The 19341-nt window shown below is 39.0% G+C and overlaps 1 protein-coding gene across 3 annotated transcripts in view; it reads left to right on the plus strand.

Annotated features, from left to right (window-relative positions):
- The window catches only part of Lepr (leptin receptor), a 79803-nt gene that overhangs the window by 9060 nt on the left and 51402 nt on the right, over positions 1-19341 (plus strand). For all 3 annotated transcript variants that reach the window (XM_031377960.1, XM_031377961.1, XM_031377962.1), the window contains exons 2-5: positions 2606-2665; positions 6672-7001; positions 9112-9235; positions 19105-19310. In XM_031377960.1, the coding sequence (XP_031233820.1) occupies positions 2626-2665; positions 6672-7001; positions 9112-9235; positions 19105-19310 (700 nt within the window). In that variant the 5' untranslated portion in view covers positions 2606-2625. The remainder of the gene's footprint in view (positions 1-2605; positions 2666-6671; positions 7002-9111; positions 9236-19104; positions 19311-19341) is intronic.

Consider the following 19341-nt stretch of genomic DNA (forward strand, 5'->3'; position numbering starts at 1 on the left):
ATCCACCTGCCTCTGCCTCCCAAGTGCTGGGATTAAAGGCGTGCGCCACCACCGCCCGGCATCTATGTCTCTTCTAAATGCTACCATTATAGGCATGTATCACCCTATTTGGGAAGAAGTCCTTTTTACTTTACAACAGATTTGAAGGACCAGAGAGATGGCTCATTGGTTAAGAGCACTGGCTGTTTTTACAGAGGTCCTGGGTATGATTCCCAGCACCCACATCATGACTCACTACTGCCTGGAACTTCTGTTCCAGGGGCACCAACACCCTCTTTTGGCTTCGTCAGGCATCAGACATATTGATGAGAATATATGGCAAATTCCTATTCTTAGTGAATGAATAAAAGTAGGCATACATAAAATTATATGGTCACTAGAAATAGATGAAGCTGTATATATTTTGTTAAAATTCTGGCTCTTGAAAAAGCAGTGGTTCATGTATATTCAAATAAAATGCTTAAATGTCTTTTATTTAGGTATGAAAACACAGAATCATTTAGTCACAGATGGAGCCATTTGAGATATTTGTCAGTGCCAGCAGAATGCCAGAGTTGGTTTTCTAATTTACAAGTGTTTCCATAGGCTCAGAGATTGGAGATCACTAGAAGTTGTAAATGGTTCTTGTTCAGTCTAATCCCTCATTCAGACACTAATTGAGACTGTTTTGTTTTATTTTTGTAGATTTGGTAGATCAAAATGACAACGTAATCATTAGTTATAGAAATGAACCACCTGATCTTCCTCTGGAAACCCATAATATGACCACTCAGTAGAACATAGAGTCTGATTTTCTTTTGTTTAGCATTTATAGTAATAATAGATGAACAATCAATGTATTTACTAGGCCCTCAGTGTCAGGTGCACTCTGCAGGGTGGATGACTGACTGAACATCCAAAAGTCATGTGCATTCCTTTCAGATCAGACCATGGATGAGCTTCTGGATTCTCTTTAAAGACTTCTTCAAATTTTGTACATTTCGACCAGCTATTTTTCTCTGCCTAAATTCCTAAGTAGCTTTAAAGAGCATTGTTTATAAGCTACAGGGCTATATATCACCAATGTTAGTATATTCAACAAATATTTGCAAGTATCTACCATGTTTCTTAGAAGATATAAATATATTTTATTTTTAAAACTCAAATATGGGTCTGGGGGAGATGGATCAGCTGGCAAAATGCCTGCCGCATGAGCAGAGGGACCTGAGTTTTCACTTCTAGAACCAGTGAAAAGCTGGAGACAGTGTCATTCTCTTGTAGGTCTGCTGCTAGAGAGATAGACACAGAAGGATCCATTGGCCAACCAGCCTGGCTGAATTCATGAGCTTCGGGTTTAGCGAGAGACCTGTATCAAAAAAGATACAAGTGGAGAGCAGTTGAGGAAAGACATCAAGTCAAGCTCATGCCACCACATGTATGCATACCCAAATGGATGCCTCTCATATGCACATGTGCACACATCTACACTAGCAAGTGCACATAGCACACCCTCATACATACACATATGCATGTCCTACACACACTACGCACATGCACATAACATAATGCACATATGTAAACACAAATGCACATATATAGAGTACATTACGTATATATCACAAACCCGTTGTGTTGGCTAGCTTTATGTCAGTGTGACATAAGCTGGAGTCATTTTGGAAGAGGAGCTCTCAGTGGAGAAAATACCCTCACCAGATTGGCCTGTGAGAAAGCCTGCTGTGCTGGTTTTTTTTTGATTGAGGATTGATGTGAGAGGGGCCAGCTCACTGTGTGCACTGTCACCCTGGGCTGGTAGTTCTGGTTAAAAGAGTTGGTGGACAAAGCTGGTAAACTTCTGCTTCAGTTCCTGCCTCCAGGTTCCTGCAGTTTGTACCTTAACTTCCTTGATGATGATGGATTGTTTTGTGGAAGTATAAACGAGATAAAGCCTTTGGTCCCAAGATGCCCACAGCAATGGAAACCCCTACTATATGAATACTCTACTTAATATATCACACATACACACACATATTCATGTACACACATTCACATAAGCTACACATATAAACCACATACTGCATACATACATGTATACACACTATATACACATATAAACATATTACAAAAATACACATAACCACATATATATACCATGCACACATTCACATATATACATATCACATATACATACATATAATAGGCCACACATATACAACACACATATACACCCCACACATATATGCATACCATACACCCCATAAACATACCATATACCCCATAAACATACCATACACCCCATAAACACATCATGTACATATATAACACAGACATCATACCCTATCCACACCACACACACATATGAACCATATGTACACATATCACACACACATACACACATCACACCATATTCAACATATACACCATAATACTACATCTCCCTACAAACATACATACACATATGACACACAAAGGAACCAATATAATTTAATATGAAATGGTTCTCTGATATTGATCCGATATATTTGAACATGGAAGTTTGAAGACTTATTTGTAATCTTTTCTTTTGTATTTTCCAATACATATGAATTTTCTATGTGTACTGATTTGTTTTTGATTTATTGTTTTCCAGGTGTACATCTCTAAATTAAGATGATGTATCAGAAATTCTATGTGGTTTTGTTACACTGGGGTAAGTTCCATATACCTTTGTGTTTTTGGAATGATATTCCTATAGATTGATATCTAAAGAAGAACCTTATGTTGAATAGTACCTGGTGTTTTGTGGTTACAACCTATGTCTATAAATAGCTGTTCTGTAGTTCCATGAGCATGTTTTTACCCTATTAAAGAACACAAGTATAACATTTTATTTCAATTTTAATCTGTTTGATTTTTTGTGAGGTTGAGCAGTTAATTGACTATATTTTTAGTGAGATTTTTAGTTCATACATTTCAATTATCTTGTTGAATTTTATTGGTCTTAGATGAATTTTAAAATTTTAAAAAATGTAATAGACTTTTAGCTATGCATTAAAGCTCCATAGAGAAACAGAACTGATGATGGTGATAATGTGTATGTGTGCATGTTTATAAGGAGCTGGATCATGTAATTACAAAGACTGAGTGGTTCTAAGATTTGCAGTTGGAAAACTGCAGACCTAGGAGAGCCAGGAGAGCCAATGGTGTCTAATTGCAAAGGTCTGAAACATGCACACAGACACACATGCATGCAACTTCATTCACATGTATAAACCCAGGTGTGCACTTTTGTAGTGATGACAGTATGATGCTCTGAGAGGATATTATCAATGGTGCTCACCTTGCCTAATGCTTGTCAGTTTTGTCTTTTTGAGAACTTCCTTTCTAACAAGAGGCGGGTGATGTAGCATAGTGATTTTGTTTTGTTTTATCTGGTGATTAGTGAAGTTGAACATTTCACACACCCCTACTGCCACTTACTTGCATATATATTGTTTTATTGTCTTACCTGCATGTATGTCTATGTATCATGTGCACACCTGGTGTCCATGGAGGCCAGAAGAGGGTGTGTGAATCTCAAGAACTAGAGTTATAGAACTTTGTAAAGCACCACGTGTGTGCTGGGAATTGAACCTGGAAGAGCAGCAACTGCTGTTAACTGCTGAACCATCTTTCCAGCTCCTTGTACATCTTCTTTTGGCAGATGTTTGCTTACGTGTCTTTTGAATAGCTTAAAGTATGGTTGTTTTTAGAGAATTTTTAATACTCTAAATTCATGCATGTATAAAATGTATCTTTGCCATATTCAAGTCTCCCTTCATATTCTCAGTAACTGCATCTCCCTCCCAGCTTCACGTCCTTTTATCCCAATGAGTGCACAGATGTGGGGTCCTTTGTTTATTTTGGACACGAACCCCATATTAGACATACAGTTTATAGACATTTCACCACAATCTGAGGTTTGACATATGAATAGTCATTCTGTTGTTTATCTCCTTTGCAGTGACGAGTCTAGAGTTTAACATAATCTTTGTCTATTTTTGCCGTAATTGCCAGTGACTTACGAGTCTGTCCCAAAATATCACATAGCTTAGTGTCAGTGTTCCCTGGCTTTACTGTAGTTTTGTCAGAGTTGCAGGTCTGCTATTTAGGGTACTGGTCCATCTTAAGTTAATTTTGTGTATGATGAAAGATGGGGATATTTTTTCCCTCCCTCTTTCCCTCCCTCCCTCCCTCTCCCTCCCTCCCTCTTTCCCTCTCTTTTTCTCTTTCTTTCTTTCTTTTTTAGCTTATGAATATCCATTTTACCCAGTGCCTCTCTCTCTCTTTCTTTCTTCCTTCCTTCCTTCCTTCCTTCCTTCCTTCCTTCCTTCCTTTCTTTCTTTCTTTCTTTCTTTCTTTCTTTCTTTCTTTCTTTCTTTCTTTCTTTTTTAGCTTATGAATATCCATTTTACCCAGTACCATTTACTAAAGAGACTATTACTTCTTCAGTAGGTTTTTGGCATACAGTTTTGTTGAAGCTTAGTTGGTTCTAGAAACTCAGATTTATTTCTGAGATCTTGGTTGTGAGCATTGGCTCAGGCATCTTTTTATGTCTGCACTGAGCTGCTTTAGCTATATGACTTGGTCCTATGTTTGGAATCAGATTTATTCTGTTTTCTTCTTTCAAAACAGGGTTTTTCTGTGTAGTACTGGCCATCCTAGAATGTGCTCTGAGGACCACTGGCAACAAACTCGGAGATCTGCTTGCTTCTGCCTCCCGAGTGCTAGCTACAATTAGAGGCATGCTCTGCCATTTATGGCTAGAGTGAACTTTGTTCTTGATCTTGAATTTCTTTGGCTTTTGGTAGTTTTTTATGGCTTCATATGAACTTTTGTACTGTTTATTTTTATTTTTGTTAAGAATGTTTTTAGCATTTTGATATGAATTGCATTGAATTTGTGCATTGATTTGGGTAGTAGAATTTTTTTTAATAGTTATTCTTTCAATTGTATGAAAATGAACATTTTTCTACTTGTGTTGTCTTTAATTTTTTTAATCCATGTTTTGTAGGTAGTATAGATCTTTCACTTCTTTGATGCTTTTAAAAATGTAGTTATTATAAATGGAACCTCCCCTCCTTTTAAATTCTAGTCTTCCTTATTTTGAGGCAGGGCTCTCAGGATGTTGCCCAGGCTGGTCTTGAAATTGATGGCCCTAGTGGTCCTCCTGCCTCAGTCTCCTGAGTAGCTAGAACTACAAATGCTCTATAAGTCTATTTAAAAAAACAAAACAAAACAAAACAAAAGAACCCAACCCTTTTTTCCCCCGCAATTTGATGATCATTGTCATCTAAAGTCTATAGCTCATAGCAGGGTTCACTTTTGTCCATCCTGGTCCTTGGACAAATGCAAGATGACATTTCCCCGCTGCTATAGAAATCAGTGTCCCTGCCTGCTTGTTCTCCACACCCTGCTTATTCATTCTTCTGCTCCACTGAAATCCTGCCAAGCAGTGTCCTTGGTGACACAATCATGCAGGTTGTGTCACTGTGATGGCTTCCTAGGGATATACTTGTAAATGTCCTATGTCTCCTCATGGCTTGGTTTTATTCTTCTCTTTTGAACTGAATATTATGCCTTTGTCTGAATTATGCAGTTTATTTATCCATTTAGACATCAAAAGAACATTGTTTGCTTCTGTTTCTTTACACTGTCTTCAAAACTCTCATTCCGTACAAATCCATACACAATTCTCAGAACTCTCTGTGTTGGTGAATATACACAGTGAGAAATATACATCAGATTTTTTGGGATCATTTGTAAAATGAAGACGTATAGCGAGTCAATTGTTTTTCAAAAAGCACTTATTTAAAGGTGAGTGTAAAGCCTGAGGCTTTTTGGGTACAGTTCTGTGAGTGTTCTTAGTTTTATGTTTAAAAGTTCATGTTCATCCACAGTATGAGTTTCCTGGAGGGAATGTGTTGTTTTGCGTCATTTCCTGGGTAGTGCATGGGGCATTTTCTGTGTGACATCATACATCTGGAGGCACCTGGGAAGGTTCAAGAGACCTCGAACTGTCTTTAAGTCAAAGACAAACCCCTCTTCAAAAGTGTTCAGTGAAAATTTTTAACACACTGTTGTGAGTCTTTGAACGAATTTCAAGAGTGCTTTCGTGCGTATTGATAAATTAAGCACTCATATTTCTTATTTATTCTAATTTTCATATAAAAAGGAAGAAAATTGATGTAAATTTTCTCATACTAAAATGTAAACTTATTAATGAGGAAAATTGATGCAAGAATTTCGAGGGGAGAGGTAGAATTAGTTCAGTAAATACATCAAGTTCTCAAGTCTACTACACTGGAGGGTAGAAGCCCAGGGTTGTTTATTAGACACTGATCCAGCACTTTGAAGGTTAGATATTTCTACTCAGAAATGCTGTACCTGGGAGAGGGTGGGGTAGCAAGCAGGGGGAGGGGGAAGCAACAGGGGTTTGTTCTTGTTGTTTTTTGTTTTTTGTTTTTTTGTTTTTGTTTTTGTTTTCTTTTTGGAGGGGAAACTGGGAAAGGAGAAATCATATGACATATAAATAAAGACAATATCTAATAAAAAAATAAAGTACAGAAACATTTCCAAAAAAAAAGAAATGCTGTACCATTTAATTTCAAGTACTTCCTAGTTAATCTTCATGAAAATGATGGCCTGTTTTCTCTGTCTTTCTGCTGTCCCAACAGAACTTCTTTATGTGGTAGCTGCACTTAACCTGACATATCCGATCTCTCCCTGGAAGTTTAAGTTGTTTTGTGCACTACCAAATACAACCGATGACTCCTTTCTGTCACCTGCTGGAGTCCCAAACAATGCTTCAGCTTTGAAGGGGGCTTCTGAAGCAGTTGCTGAAGCTAAATTTAATTCAAGTGGTATCTACATTTCTGAGTTATCCAAAACAGTCTTCCACTGTTGCCTTGGGGATGAGCAAGGTCAAAACTGCTCTGTACTCAGAGACCACACTGAAGGGAAGACGCTGGCTTCGGTGGTGAAGGCTTCAGTTATTCTCCTGCTAGGTAAGGATTTTTATGCCCCAAGTACATACAGTGTTGTGTTCTGCCTACATTCAGTAATATGTTTCAATTCCCTGAAACTTCTGTGGATTATATGTTTTTTTATGTAATTAACATATATTATAATTTTACATTAGTATTAAAATTTGGGTTCATTGTGTGACTAGTAAATATGCCCTGATCATTTTATATCCTATAAAACTGTCATTAAGGGAACTCTTTTTACCTGTAAATACACTGTTTTGAGTCTAAATTTTTTGGGAAGTAGAAAATGCATACTTTAAATAGATAAAATATCAAATTATTAACAACACTGTTGAAGTAACTAAACTTAAAAGTATTTCTGAATTATAATGAATTATGCAGGCTAAGAATCTCCCTGAAACAGTACATGTTGTACTGAGTGAGTTTAATTGTTGTTTTAAGAATTATATACCCCAAAAGCTTACTTAATTTTGCAGATTAAAATTAAAACAATGAAATTATTTGTACATTTTCTGGAAGGGTAGAGAAGACTTATGTGAGTCAGTTAGATGAAAAGACCCAAAATACGGAAAAATAAGTATATAGTAAGGACTCTTGTATAGTGTTAGTTGGGATTTCACAGTTGATGCTAATGACCCTTCAGTCCAGATAATTCTTCACACTGACCTCTGTAATGCAGAATGCTTAATGATAGCTCTGCTCTCTACCCAGTAATAAAAGGACTATCTCCAGCCGCCATAGTGGCATGTGAGAGACAAAGACATGCAGGAGGATTGTGAGCTCCAGTCCAGTTTGGGCTACAGAGTGAGACCCTCTCTCAGCAGGCAAACCAAACTAAAGAAATCTTCAGATGTTGCCAGATGTTCCCCCCCCCCATCTACCCAGTTGCTCACTTTTGATTATGTGGGGAAAAAAACACCCCATGTTGAAGCCAGTTTAAGAATAAGAAGGGTTTGGAGAGATGGATCAATGGGTAAGAGCACTGACTGCTCCTGCGGGAGGCACAGGTTCAATTTCTGCCATTCAAGTTAGAAGACTCCCAATCAACTCTAAATCTAGTTCTAAGTTTGTAAGTGATCAGATGCCCTCTTCCAAGCCTCCGGTCCACCTGCATGCCTTTGGTGCATGCGCACGCGCACACACACAGAAATAAAATAAAATAAATCATTGCAAAAAGAATAATGTTGAAATTTAATTATGTTATAAAAGTAAATTTTAAAGACAAGTTAGTTAGAATAAATTCAATTTAGTTCATACATGCTGAATGAAGCTTTTTTGTTAACTAGTGAAGGAATGCCTAAGCCAATCCATTGATTTTTAAATATGCTATGACCGAGCAGAGTCTTAGTAATGAGTCTTGAATGATAAAAACATTATCGCATTCTTTACTTCTGGAGGGCAAATGATTACCAAACTGCATATTTTAATTTTGTTTGAAAATGGCTAATAACTAGTTAATTTCTAAGGGAACTGTTTTTGTGACCAAAATGTATAGGGTAAGTATTGACTATCAAAGATTTTTTTCAAGTTGTTATTCTTCCACATAGGTTTCTCCTTCATACAAGGCACCCAGTAACTGGGAATACTTCTCATTTGGAGATATATGTTAATGCTGTGTTTAGTTAGTTTTGTCTGGTTAGCCATATATTTTTTAAAAGGTTTACTTTCATTTTTTATTTACACATACGTATGTATTTCTGTATAAACGATGGCACGTATGTTCAGTTGCCCGTGGAGGCCAGAAAATGTCCTCCCATTTCTAGGAGCTGGAGTTACAAGAAGCTATAGGTAGTGATTTCCCTTGAAAAGTAAACATTAACTAAGGTAAATAAAAGTGAGTCCCATCCTGTCTAGGTGGCTTGAGATTAAAACAAAGTTGATGGATAATAATTGAATTGAATTCTCTGATGTACGACCGGCTGGAGTGTGATGGGGGCTAAGGGACTAAAATGAGGGTGGAAGGCACTGAATGGCTCTCGCAAGTACATCCTACCAGGGCCTGTTTCCCCTCTCAGAATGGCCAAGCGGAAGTGGTATCAGAACACTGCCAAATTAAATTTAGTGCTTCTCTTTCACCGGGTTGTTGAGAGTGTTTTTTCAGATTTAATGTAGTTTATTTTTAATGCAGGTGTAAACTGGAACATAGAGTGCTGGATGAAAGGGGACTTGACATTATTCATCTGTCATATGGAACCATTACTTAAGAACCCCTTCAAGAATTATGACTCTAAGGTCCATCTTTTATATGATCTGTGAGTACCGATGAAGTTAATTTGGCTGGCTGTATGACCTGATTTGTTTAAAGCACAGAAGTGGGTTATGCACCCCTCCCACCCCTACCCGCCTTTTTTGTGGCTGTGTACATTGTAGAGAGTAGTTTGGATGTCTTTTATACAACAGTCTTCTCCGCTAGGTTCCCCCTCTCTCTTCCTGTTTATTTAGGCACAGAGAGATACTACAGACGTGATGGAAAAAAAGAAATGTGCATGTTGTCAGATATGCCCCTGTGCAAATGCCTAATATGTTTATGATATGAATTATCCCATGTTCTTTTTGATGCCTCCCCATCCACTTGCTAGACGTGAGAGGTTTCCTGTGTACAAACCACATTAAAAAACATTGCCAACCAGAATGGCTTTAAAAACTTGATATCGACAAAAAAGAAGTTAAGTGGATGGATAGTAGTTAGAGTGTGTTAGGAGGACTCTAGTCTTCCTGAGGGATTGATGTGATAGAGAAAGTGAAGAGTCTCTAGCTTTCTAATGATCTGGTGAATTCACAAAGCCAGTAGAACTCAGAATCGCCATGGCAGGAGGACTTGGGTTTATAGGCAGTCCCCCCTATAGGAGCAGCCTTCTGGGGCGGGTAGCTAGATTAGTGTCCAGGAGAACACCCAAATTGAAAGAGCTGATAATGCTTTGGTAATGAAATGGAACGAGGAGAAAAGTGAAGACCCTAGTTTTCATTGTGTGTTAATTAATTGAACTGTCATAAGAACAATAGAGGCTTCATACAGCTCTCTATTTTAAAGATTCTGGGAGAGTACAATGCACTTAGAATGAAACAAACCTTTCACTTCTGTCTGTAAAAACACCTACATAGTAAGAGCTAGAAGACAGAGAGAAGGGTTGTAAAAAGCCATCTTCTGGACAGGGCACAGATATTGAAATCACAAACTCACAGTGGTTGTGGTTGATTGCGCTGAGCCTGCTCAAGGCTGACTCTGTCAGTAGTCAGTCATGGATGTGGGAAGGTTTCACAGGGGCTTTATGCTATGTATTAGTTACTTTTTGAGATAAAACATCATGACCAAGCCAGTTTATAGAAGGGTTAAGGTCCAGGATGGCAGAGCAGAGAAGTGTGTCACCCCTAGTGACACACTTCTTCCTACTAGGCCATACCTCCTAATCCTTCCAAAATAGTTCTACCAATTGGGAACCAACTATTCAAATATATGAGTCTGTGGGGGCTATTCTTATTCAAATAACTACACCCTCCATGCTGAACTAATAGCTACAGATAGACAGATAGATTCTGGGAGATAATGAGTCATTGTTTTTACTTGTGTACCCACTGTTGAGCATACCAGGCCCCATGATCACTTTGTTGGGCCTGGTTAATGTCAGTGGGTCACAACATAAGACAAAAAAAAAAAAAAAGAATTATTTGGGTTTAGTCCAAGTGTTTTGAAAAGCATGTGCACATGAGTAAGCACAGGTGTGCCGTCCATCTTTGTTCTGAAAGGCAGGTGGTGGAAAGGACACCTCCTCCTCTAACACAACAGAAGCTCCAGAGCTAAGTCTGAAGACAGTGACAGTGTACTCACCTATATAAAATAAATAAAATTCCAACAGGAAATGCTGGTGGTAAAAGGAAGAATGAATGTTTGTGAGGCCTATAGCCTGTGCCATATTTACTTATGGGCTTTATCAAAAAAAAAATGTGCATTTTGTCAAGTAGAATTCAGGTTGTGCCACCCAGATGGCCACGTGAGCTATTGCGTGCATTGAGCCCCACTGTGGTCTCAGCTGGTGGCTAAAGTGATTCGTAAGGTAATTCCTTTGATGCGTGCCATTCTATCTGTACGGAAGAAAGAAAATGATTTTTTAAAGTGATTGAATAAAGAGCCCTAGGCTTGAGAAATTTACAGCTGTAATTTAGGTAAGGTTTAGTTGGTTTCTCTGAGTCACTCTGGTCAAAGGGGACCACTTATTTGACAATCAGCTCTAAATCCAAATAAGAACACATAGTCTACTGCATTTCTCCTTAGCACTTCCTTCTCACCTTATACCAGGAAAGCTTTACACTGGCTGTTTTAAACTCTTGGTGATTCATTGTAAGCCATAGGCAATGGGCCTTCGTTCCCATTACTTCAGCATGTACAAATCACTATGTATAATCCATCATATACATATACTTAAGGAGAGAGATCACATGATCATCTCCATACAGGAAAGGCCTTTGACAGAGCTTAACATTCATTTGTGGATGAAAGCCTTGAAGAAATCAGGAAAAGTAGGAAAATACCTCAACATAATGACCACATATGACAGACCTATAGCAGTGTGTGTGAGTATATGTGTGTGAGTGTGTGTATCTCTGTGTATATGTATACTATTCATATGTGTGTTTGTATGTAGGTCATGAGTCTATGGAGGGGATCATGAAAGGAGAGGAAGATATCTTAAGGAAGGCAGGAAATAGGAGAATGAAATATACAGAATTGGAAAACAAAAGTGGAGAACTAACCCGGGTAGAGAGGGAAGAAGCTGCAGAGGCTAGGAGGCCATATAGGAGCAGTGGAGAAATAGGAAATGGCTGAGACCAAAGTGGAAGAGCACATAGCCATGTAGAAGCCACAGTGAAGCCCAGTACTCTGTATTGTTACCTAAGCTATTAATTAAAATAAAAGAAAACCTCAAAAAGGTATAAAAAAATAAAAAAATAAACAGTTGAGAGGAAGTGTCAAAGTGTCAAATATGAAGAGTTACTGATGTGTTGGAACGGTGGGTCGCGTCAGAACATATCACACTAGGCCCAAACAGTTCCACGTGTAAGAGGTTTAGTTGAGAGGGAGAGGGGGTAGTGACTCAGAAAGAGAGGAGGGGGAGAGAGAGCAAGATGGAGGAATGTTTCCCGTGTGTGTATATATATGGGTTGTGACATAGCAGCCACAGGTAAAGGTGGGAGGTGAGCCTAATGGATTCTGGGAATATGGTGGCTGTTGCCCTGGCAACAGGTCTGTGGACCCGCCCATGTATCGCCACAGGCTTTGGATGACCTGATGCTAACAGTTACTGTCGTCATCTCTGTGGTAGACTATTGGTTCACTGCAACTTTGGACCTTGCACATATCTGTAAAAGGAGAAAGTTGCTCAGTTACAGTTGTCCCCCAACAGAAGTGCTTCCAGTGCCACTGCCTTTTTTCTGTGCTCAATGAACTGTCTGTAAATAATGAAAGGAGAGTCAGTGTAGTGCAGGTGGTGCTTGGTCCTGCACAGCTAAGTTAGCCATACTAATTTATCTTTAACACATACGTAAGAGAGCTGAAAATGTAAGAATAACTACACTTTTAGAAATACTTTATCTGTACCTCCATGGCTGCCTTTGTTTGTAACTAGTAATTACTGAGACCGAGTACTGAAAGGTCAAGTTTGACACCTGGGATAAACTGGCTTACCAGACACATTGAAAAAAAAAACATAGTTAGATTCTAGTTAATTTTCCCATTTTGGCCAGGTTAGAGAGGGAACGAGCTAACCAAATTACGATCTGGCAGATTTCACAACCAATTGGTTGCACTGATTAAATGTTGTCATTTTGACACAAATCTAGACATACTTGGGACATACTCTCAGTTGAGGGGCTGCCTCCGTCCGGCACATGGGCCTATCACTTGTCTGTGCAGCATTTTCTTGACTGCTGATTGATGTGGGAGGACCCAGCTCCCCTGGGCAGTGCCATTCTGGGCAGGTGGGCCTGGGTTATATAGAAATCAAGCCAATAAGTAGCAGTCCTCTGTGATTTGTGCTTCAAGCTCCTGTTTTGGGTTTCTGTGGTCACATTCCCCCATGATGGGCTTGACCTATACACCAAGTAAACCCTTTCTCCCTCAAGTTGTTTTTGGTCTCCCCCCTTTTTATTTAATAGAAAAGAAAACTAAAACAATCTAATTTTTAAATGAGACCAATCATGATTGTCAGTGGGAAGTATTTCCATAGGGCAGATGGATAAACCCCTGGCCTATATCTAGTTGTTAGGGCATTCAGTCTCCCACTTGCTGGCTCAGTCCACATGGGCAGTTGCTTTCTGTGGCATAATCTGCCAGGATTTCCAGACCTTCCACTTGTATCATATTCAATGTATGCTATATATCCAGGGTCGTCCTTTGGCTGGGGTAGAGGTGAGGGGACTTGTAAAATAGCCTACTCAGAATAGGAGCTTTGTGAGTTATCTTATCTATGTTTAGATTTTAAAAATTAGTTCTGGGTGGTAAGCTCTTTGCTTCTTTTCCATCAGTGGGGAATCTCTGCTTCTGCGGTGTTTATGCCCAGAAAGGCAATTTCTTCTGAGAGGCTGGGGGCTTGGAAGCCAGAGAACATATGCTGTCCTATGTCCAGACACTGATTCCAGGCTGTTGGTTACTAGCAGGATCTTTAGCTTCTAGATCCAGCCCCATTTGGAAAACCACTTTAACTTCTCTGAATGCTTTAATAATGATAATGATCATATGCATAGTGCTTTGTATGGCAAAGTTTTATGACTAAGCTTACTTACTTAGAAATGTTGAGATTTGCTTTAAAATAGTAATTAAAGGTATCATTTTATTTTAAGGAAATCACCCCCCTTTTCCATTAAAATTCACAAGAGACATCTTTCAAAGTGTAAAAAAAAAAGTGTATTTTTCCAGGAGCTAAAATCTGATATTTAAAAAGGATTTTTAAAAACCCTATAAATATGTCCTCAAAGGAAAAGCATTGTTTGAGCTCAGATATTAATGTTTGTCTGAGCACCTGAAGGAGAGATACTCTAAGAAATGTGATATTCCAGGAGTGCTTTAGACATTTATTTTAGACCAGAGAAGAAGTTCTTCCTTTCCTTTTGTAAGATCCCTACTGTGTGCAACCAAATTCTGAGCTGAGTGTGGACAATAGTGTTGACTACACACTTTTTTTTTCCTAGAGAGACAACACACACAACTATTCACTCCAGTGAGGGAGCCCATGGCAGACCAACGTGAGGATACCACCAAGGTCCAACTTGGTGAACCAATGAGTTTTATTGGGATTAATTATAGGATTATGGGTGAGGGGTTACTTACATGAGAAGAGATGACTCAAATACAGCTACATCACTAAAGCCCACCCTAGCATGAATGACTGCTCACCAAAGCTGGGGACCTGGGACCCATGGCACACACGGAGGCAGCTCAACAGGTTGAGTTTCCAAGTGACTCAGTTGGTCTCAACCTCTTCCAGTTAGCTTGGCTGATTTCTGCTTCTTATTTTTTTCTTCAGGGGTGGGGTGGGGTGGGGTGGGGAATAGAGTGGGGCTGATGAATCTGGTCAATTTCAAGAACTTCCTGAAGCTATTTGAGTTATTTGCCTTCTGACTTAAAGAACTTTCCTATATGATGGAATGTTTCAGTCTGTTAGGAAATATCTACACAATATGTTTCATGGTGGAACTGAAGTATGTCTTAAAAATATAAAATGCTAAAGCCAAGTTTGAAAGTGTGGCCATGTAATAAAGGGAAGGACAAGACACATGAACTAAGGAGTGCCCAGTGGAAATTAAGAGTAGGCAGGAGAGAGTATAGGGCATTTGCAATTATACAAGACACAGACAGAACAGTTGGAAGACTGAAGGCTGAGTGTGGTTGAGCTGGGAAACCATTGAACACAGGGGACCATGGACCAGGTCAGATGAAGAAGTGCTGCCTGCCAAGTCACACTGGGGTGTTTGGACCTTCCTAGCTACAAAAAGCTGGTTCCCTTTTTGCTCCCCAGTTTTTGTTTTGTTTTGTTTTGTTTTTTGTTGTTGTTGGTTTTTTTTTTTTTTTTTGGTTTTGTTTTCCTTGAGTCAGCACATGGTGATTACAAAACCCACATGTATGAGCTTCAGTGCCTTGGTTTCACTGTTCTGATTGACCCTACCTAACTTACGCATTGTCAAGCACATTATAAACCTGCTTTTCCTAGAAACTCAACGAGTAGAATTCCACACTTTGACTAGCTCTCCTCTCAACCATGCTACTCCCATCCCCCCATAACTTCAGGAGTGGTTCCCCATGAGTCTCAGCTTCTCTCTCTCAGGGTACTTAGTCTCATCTCATAACTTCCTGTTTTTGACCCTTTCTTGATGGGAGACACCCGCGTCCATTCCTGAGTGTCTCCCTGGCAAGCAGCTTCACTGGACATAGTCAGCTCTCGCTGTGCTTGTGTTCAGTAGTAATGGACACAATGTTAAGACAGTCTTGTTTATCTCCCTCTCTACCAGGAAATGCCTGACCCCAGATTACCCATGGAGATGACGTGAAGGTTCTGGATGTTGCTTAACCAGGGAGAAGCAGAAAAGTTTTTTTAAGTGACCCAGGGTCACTAGGCTTTTCCTACCTCACTGGCTTACCGCAGTTTTAGGATTCATTCTAAAATCTCCGTTTCTCCTGTGGATAAGCCCTTCTCGCTTCTGTCTTTGCCCAGAGCCATTTTTGACTTTAACTTACTTCTGGAGAGGCTAGATACCACATGATTCCCATGTCCTCGTGTAAGAAAGCTAGACATATTTTGGTCAGCTGGTAGGCCAACGACGATGAAACTAAACCTCCTGATCTTGGACCCTATCTTCTGTTCCTTTGGTAACATTAAAAATAAAAGTTCCTTCTTAGAATTTAAATTGGTCTATGAAGAAGTAGTTGGATCCAGGCCCTCTGGAGGCCCACAAGGCAAAGCTTCTTCCCCGTGTTCAAAAGAACAGAATCTAATTTCTGGCCCTGGGGAGACTTGACCTTACTTCTAAACAATCTCTGTTTAAGAGTTAATCTAGCTGCCCTGTCAACAACTGGGCAAGGAGTCTATTCTCTTATTCCCAGAAGCAGGTTGATACTTATGCCTCTCGCCTAAATCTACCAGAGTGCCCATGAGATTTCTTACTGCTTATTCCTTTCTTTTTCTTTTTTCTCTTTATCTTGATTCTCCATTTGTTTGGAGAGAGAACTTAGAATAGTACAGTTCACCTCCTCTGTAAGATTTATCTAGGTCAGAACCTCCCACCTTGGCCAATCTAGAGGGTCTCAAGTAGAATGTTTGTGTTTTGTTTTGAAGACACAGAATCCATAAACTTTCCAAATGAGGTCTAAGAATCATTATTCTTTGATATTAGTAGGGTAATGTTTTGTGGAACCATTTTTACAGCTCACTGTTATGAAATATCAAATAGGCAATTTGCAAAGCTAAGATAGGTAAAGTTCTTCAAGAACTGGGGGCTGGGGTTCACTGTTAACTTTCCTAAGTCAGGACCTTAGGTAGTACACTTTTACACTAATTTAGCTTAGGCCTGGTTTAGAGAATGCTAATGATTTTATAGAGAAATTTTCTGGGAAGAAAAAAATTGTACCAAAAGTAAGAGGACCAGATGTCCTCTATGTCCTTCTATGAACCATGTGTGGCTATTAACAATGAATTTTAAGTTCTAAATACTTATGTCACTAACTAGAAAATTTTGCCCAAGGTAAAGTCCCTAAAGAAGCCAAGTTTAAAATCAATTTGACAGTTGCTCTTGCATCATTATGTACTTTCAAGTACATTTTGTTCACATATAAGAATTAAATACTAGCTGTGTGTGTGTGTGTGTGTGTGTGTGTGTGTGTGTGTGTGTGTGTGTAAGAGAGAGAGAGAGAAAGAGAGAGAGAGAACAACCTTGAATGTCAGTAATTAAATCCCATCTTGTTTTGAGGCAGGGTGTCTTGTTTGTTACTAACATATCAGGCTAGCTAGCCTGAGAGACCTTCTGAGGATTCTCCTGTTTCTACTTACATTTTATAGTGAAAGTGCTGGGATCATAGATATTTGCAATTGCATCCAGCTTTTATGTGGCTTCATTGAATTCAAAATAAGGTCCTCATGATTGTATAGCAAGCACTTTACCCACTGAGTCATCTTCCTCAGCTTCTACCATTCCTTTTCTTCTTCTTCGAGTGTGTCGTAGGGTTCCATTGTTATGAAGAGACACCATGACCATAGCAACTCCTATAAAGGAAAACGTTTAATTGAGGCTGTCTTATAGTTTCAGAGGTTTAGTCTATTATTGTCATGTCAGGAAGCATGGCAATATGCAGGCAGATGTGGTGCTGGAAGATCCAAGAGTTCTTTCTGTATCTTGATCCATAGGCAGCAGAAGGAGAGACTGTGGGCCATACTGGGTGTAGCTTGAACATATATGACCTCAAAGCCCACACTTCCTTCAACAAGGCTATGTATCCTAATAGTGCCATTCCCTATGGCCAAACATTCAAACCCATGAATCTGTGGAGGCCATACCTAGTCAAACCACCATAAACACTATATTTGATTCTCATATATATGAACAAGCTTATTTACTTTTGAAGGTAAGTAATAATTAAATAGAGAGTAGCAAGTTCCATAATTGGGTCTACGTTCACCTTGTCCTTTCAGAAATTCTGCTGCTCTTGGCCAACAACCATTCTTCTATAGGAGGAATGGCTTGTTTTGTACAATTTGGCAATGCTAAATGATGGCTTGCTGCAAGGTAAACTTCATATGGCTAGGATATGGAGAACTAATCTCAATTACATGGGTCAAGTTGTTTGATAGTGTTGTTTGGCTCTTAATCCTGATTCATTTTTGTCTACTTATATTAATTATTAGAGAAGAGTTGAACTTTTCACCAGTAATTATGAAGTAGCCTATTTCTGCCTGTTATTAGGTACACACATATTATATGTACTTTTGGTGACCCCCTCCACAATTTTTTTTTTGATATGAATCACCTTCTTTACCTTGGAAAATAATTATTGTACTACATTCAACTTTATTGACATTAATTTAGCTCTTCAGCTTTATTTTGATTTATCTTGAAATAGCGTATCTTTTTTCTAACTATCTTCTTTAGTGAATTTGAGTTTTGGTGTTAAAATTGATTTCTTATGAGAGGTTTATAATTGGCTCTTATTTTTTTTTTGCCTAATTTGCTACTGGCTGCCTTCTAAGCAAGACATTTAGACTATTTTCAATTAATGCCACCAACTCTAGTCCTAAGCCTTCTCTTTTTCTTCCTTTCTCCATTTTTTGTTTATTTGTTGTTTGTTTTTGGGTTTTGGATTTTGGATTTTTCAAGTCAGAGTTTCTCTGTGAAGCTCTGGTTGGCCTGGGATTTGCTCTGTAGACAAGACTGTCTTCAAACTTGAGATCTGCCTGCCTCTGCCTCCCGAGTGCTGGGATTATAGGCGTGTGTCACCATGACCCAGTTTAATTTTTTTCTTAGTTTTAGCGTATTTTTATGGTTCCATTTAATCTGTGTTGTTGCCTATTAGCTTTATCTACATGACTTACTATTTTAGTAGCTCTTGAATTGTGATATGTCTTAGAATCTAAGCGACTCTATACCACTTTGTATGTCACGTGTCATTTCAGGTGTACAGCTCCAGCTCCCCCAAGCTTGGTGTTAATACTGCATACTTCATATCAGTCTACGCAATAACCCGTAAATACATGGCTGCCAATCTTGATTTAATCAGACAACAAATAATTATCCTTGGAGTCAAACTTATTCCTTTGAGTGACGCTGGATTTCAAGCTTCTTTTATTTTCTTGTATCCAGAGCCTTCCTATAGCATTTTTATAATGCAGATCCGTGATGATTCTTTAAGTTTAGGCATGTCTGAAAAAGCCTTTATTTCCTATTTGTTTTGAAGGGTATTTTCACAGCGGGTGGTATGTTAGGGTTGTGGCTTCTCTTTCTGTTGGTGCCTTTGCTTATCTGGCAGTCATCCACTCTATTTTTTCTGCTGTAGCCCACCTTTAAGCTGGATTTGACATTCTGCTTTCCAAACCTGCTCAACCTCCATACCTATCTTACATTTTGCTCTTATATTCAAATATAGGCCTGAAGTCATAGACAATTTAACTCTGCCCCCGCTGAAAGAGAGCTTTCAGACTGTCCAGTGCAACTGCAGTGTTCGGGAATGTGAATGTCATGTGCCGGTACCCAGAGCCAAACTCAACTACGCTCTTTTGATGTATTTGGAAATCACATCTGCTGGTGTCAGTTTTCAGTCACCTCTGATGTCACTGCAGCCCATGCTTGTTGGTAAGTTGCACTTCAGAGTGACAGTGGCCCT

The sequence above is a fragment of the Mastomys coucha genome, unplaced genomic scaffold, assembly GCF_008632895.1.
Source record: "Mastomys coucha isolate ucsf_1 unplaced genomic scaffold, UCSF_Mcou_1 pScaffold18, whole genome shotgun sequence".
NCBI lineage: Eukaryota > Metazoa > Chordata > Mammalia > Rodentia > Muridae > Mastomys > Mastomys coucha.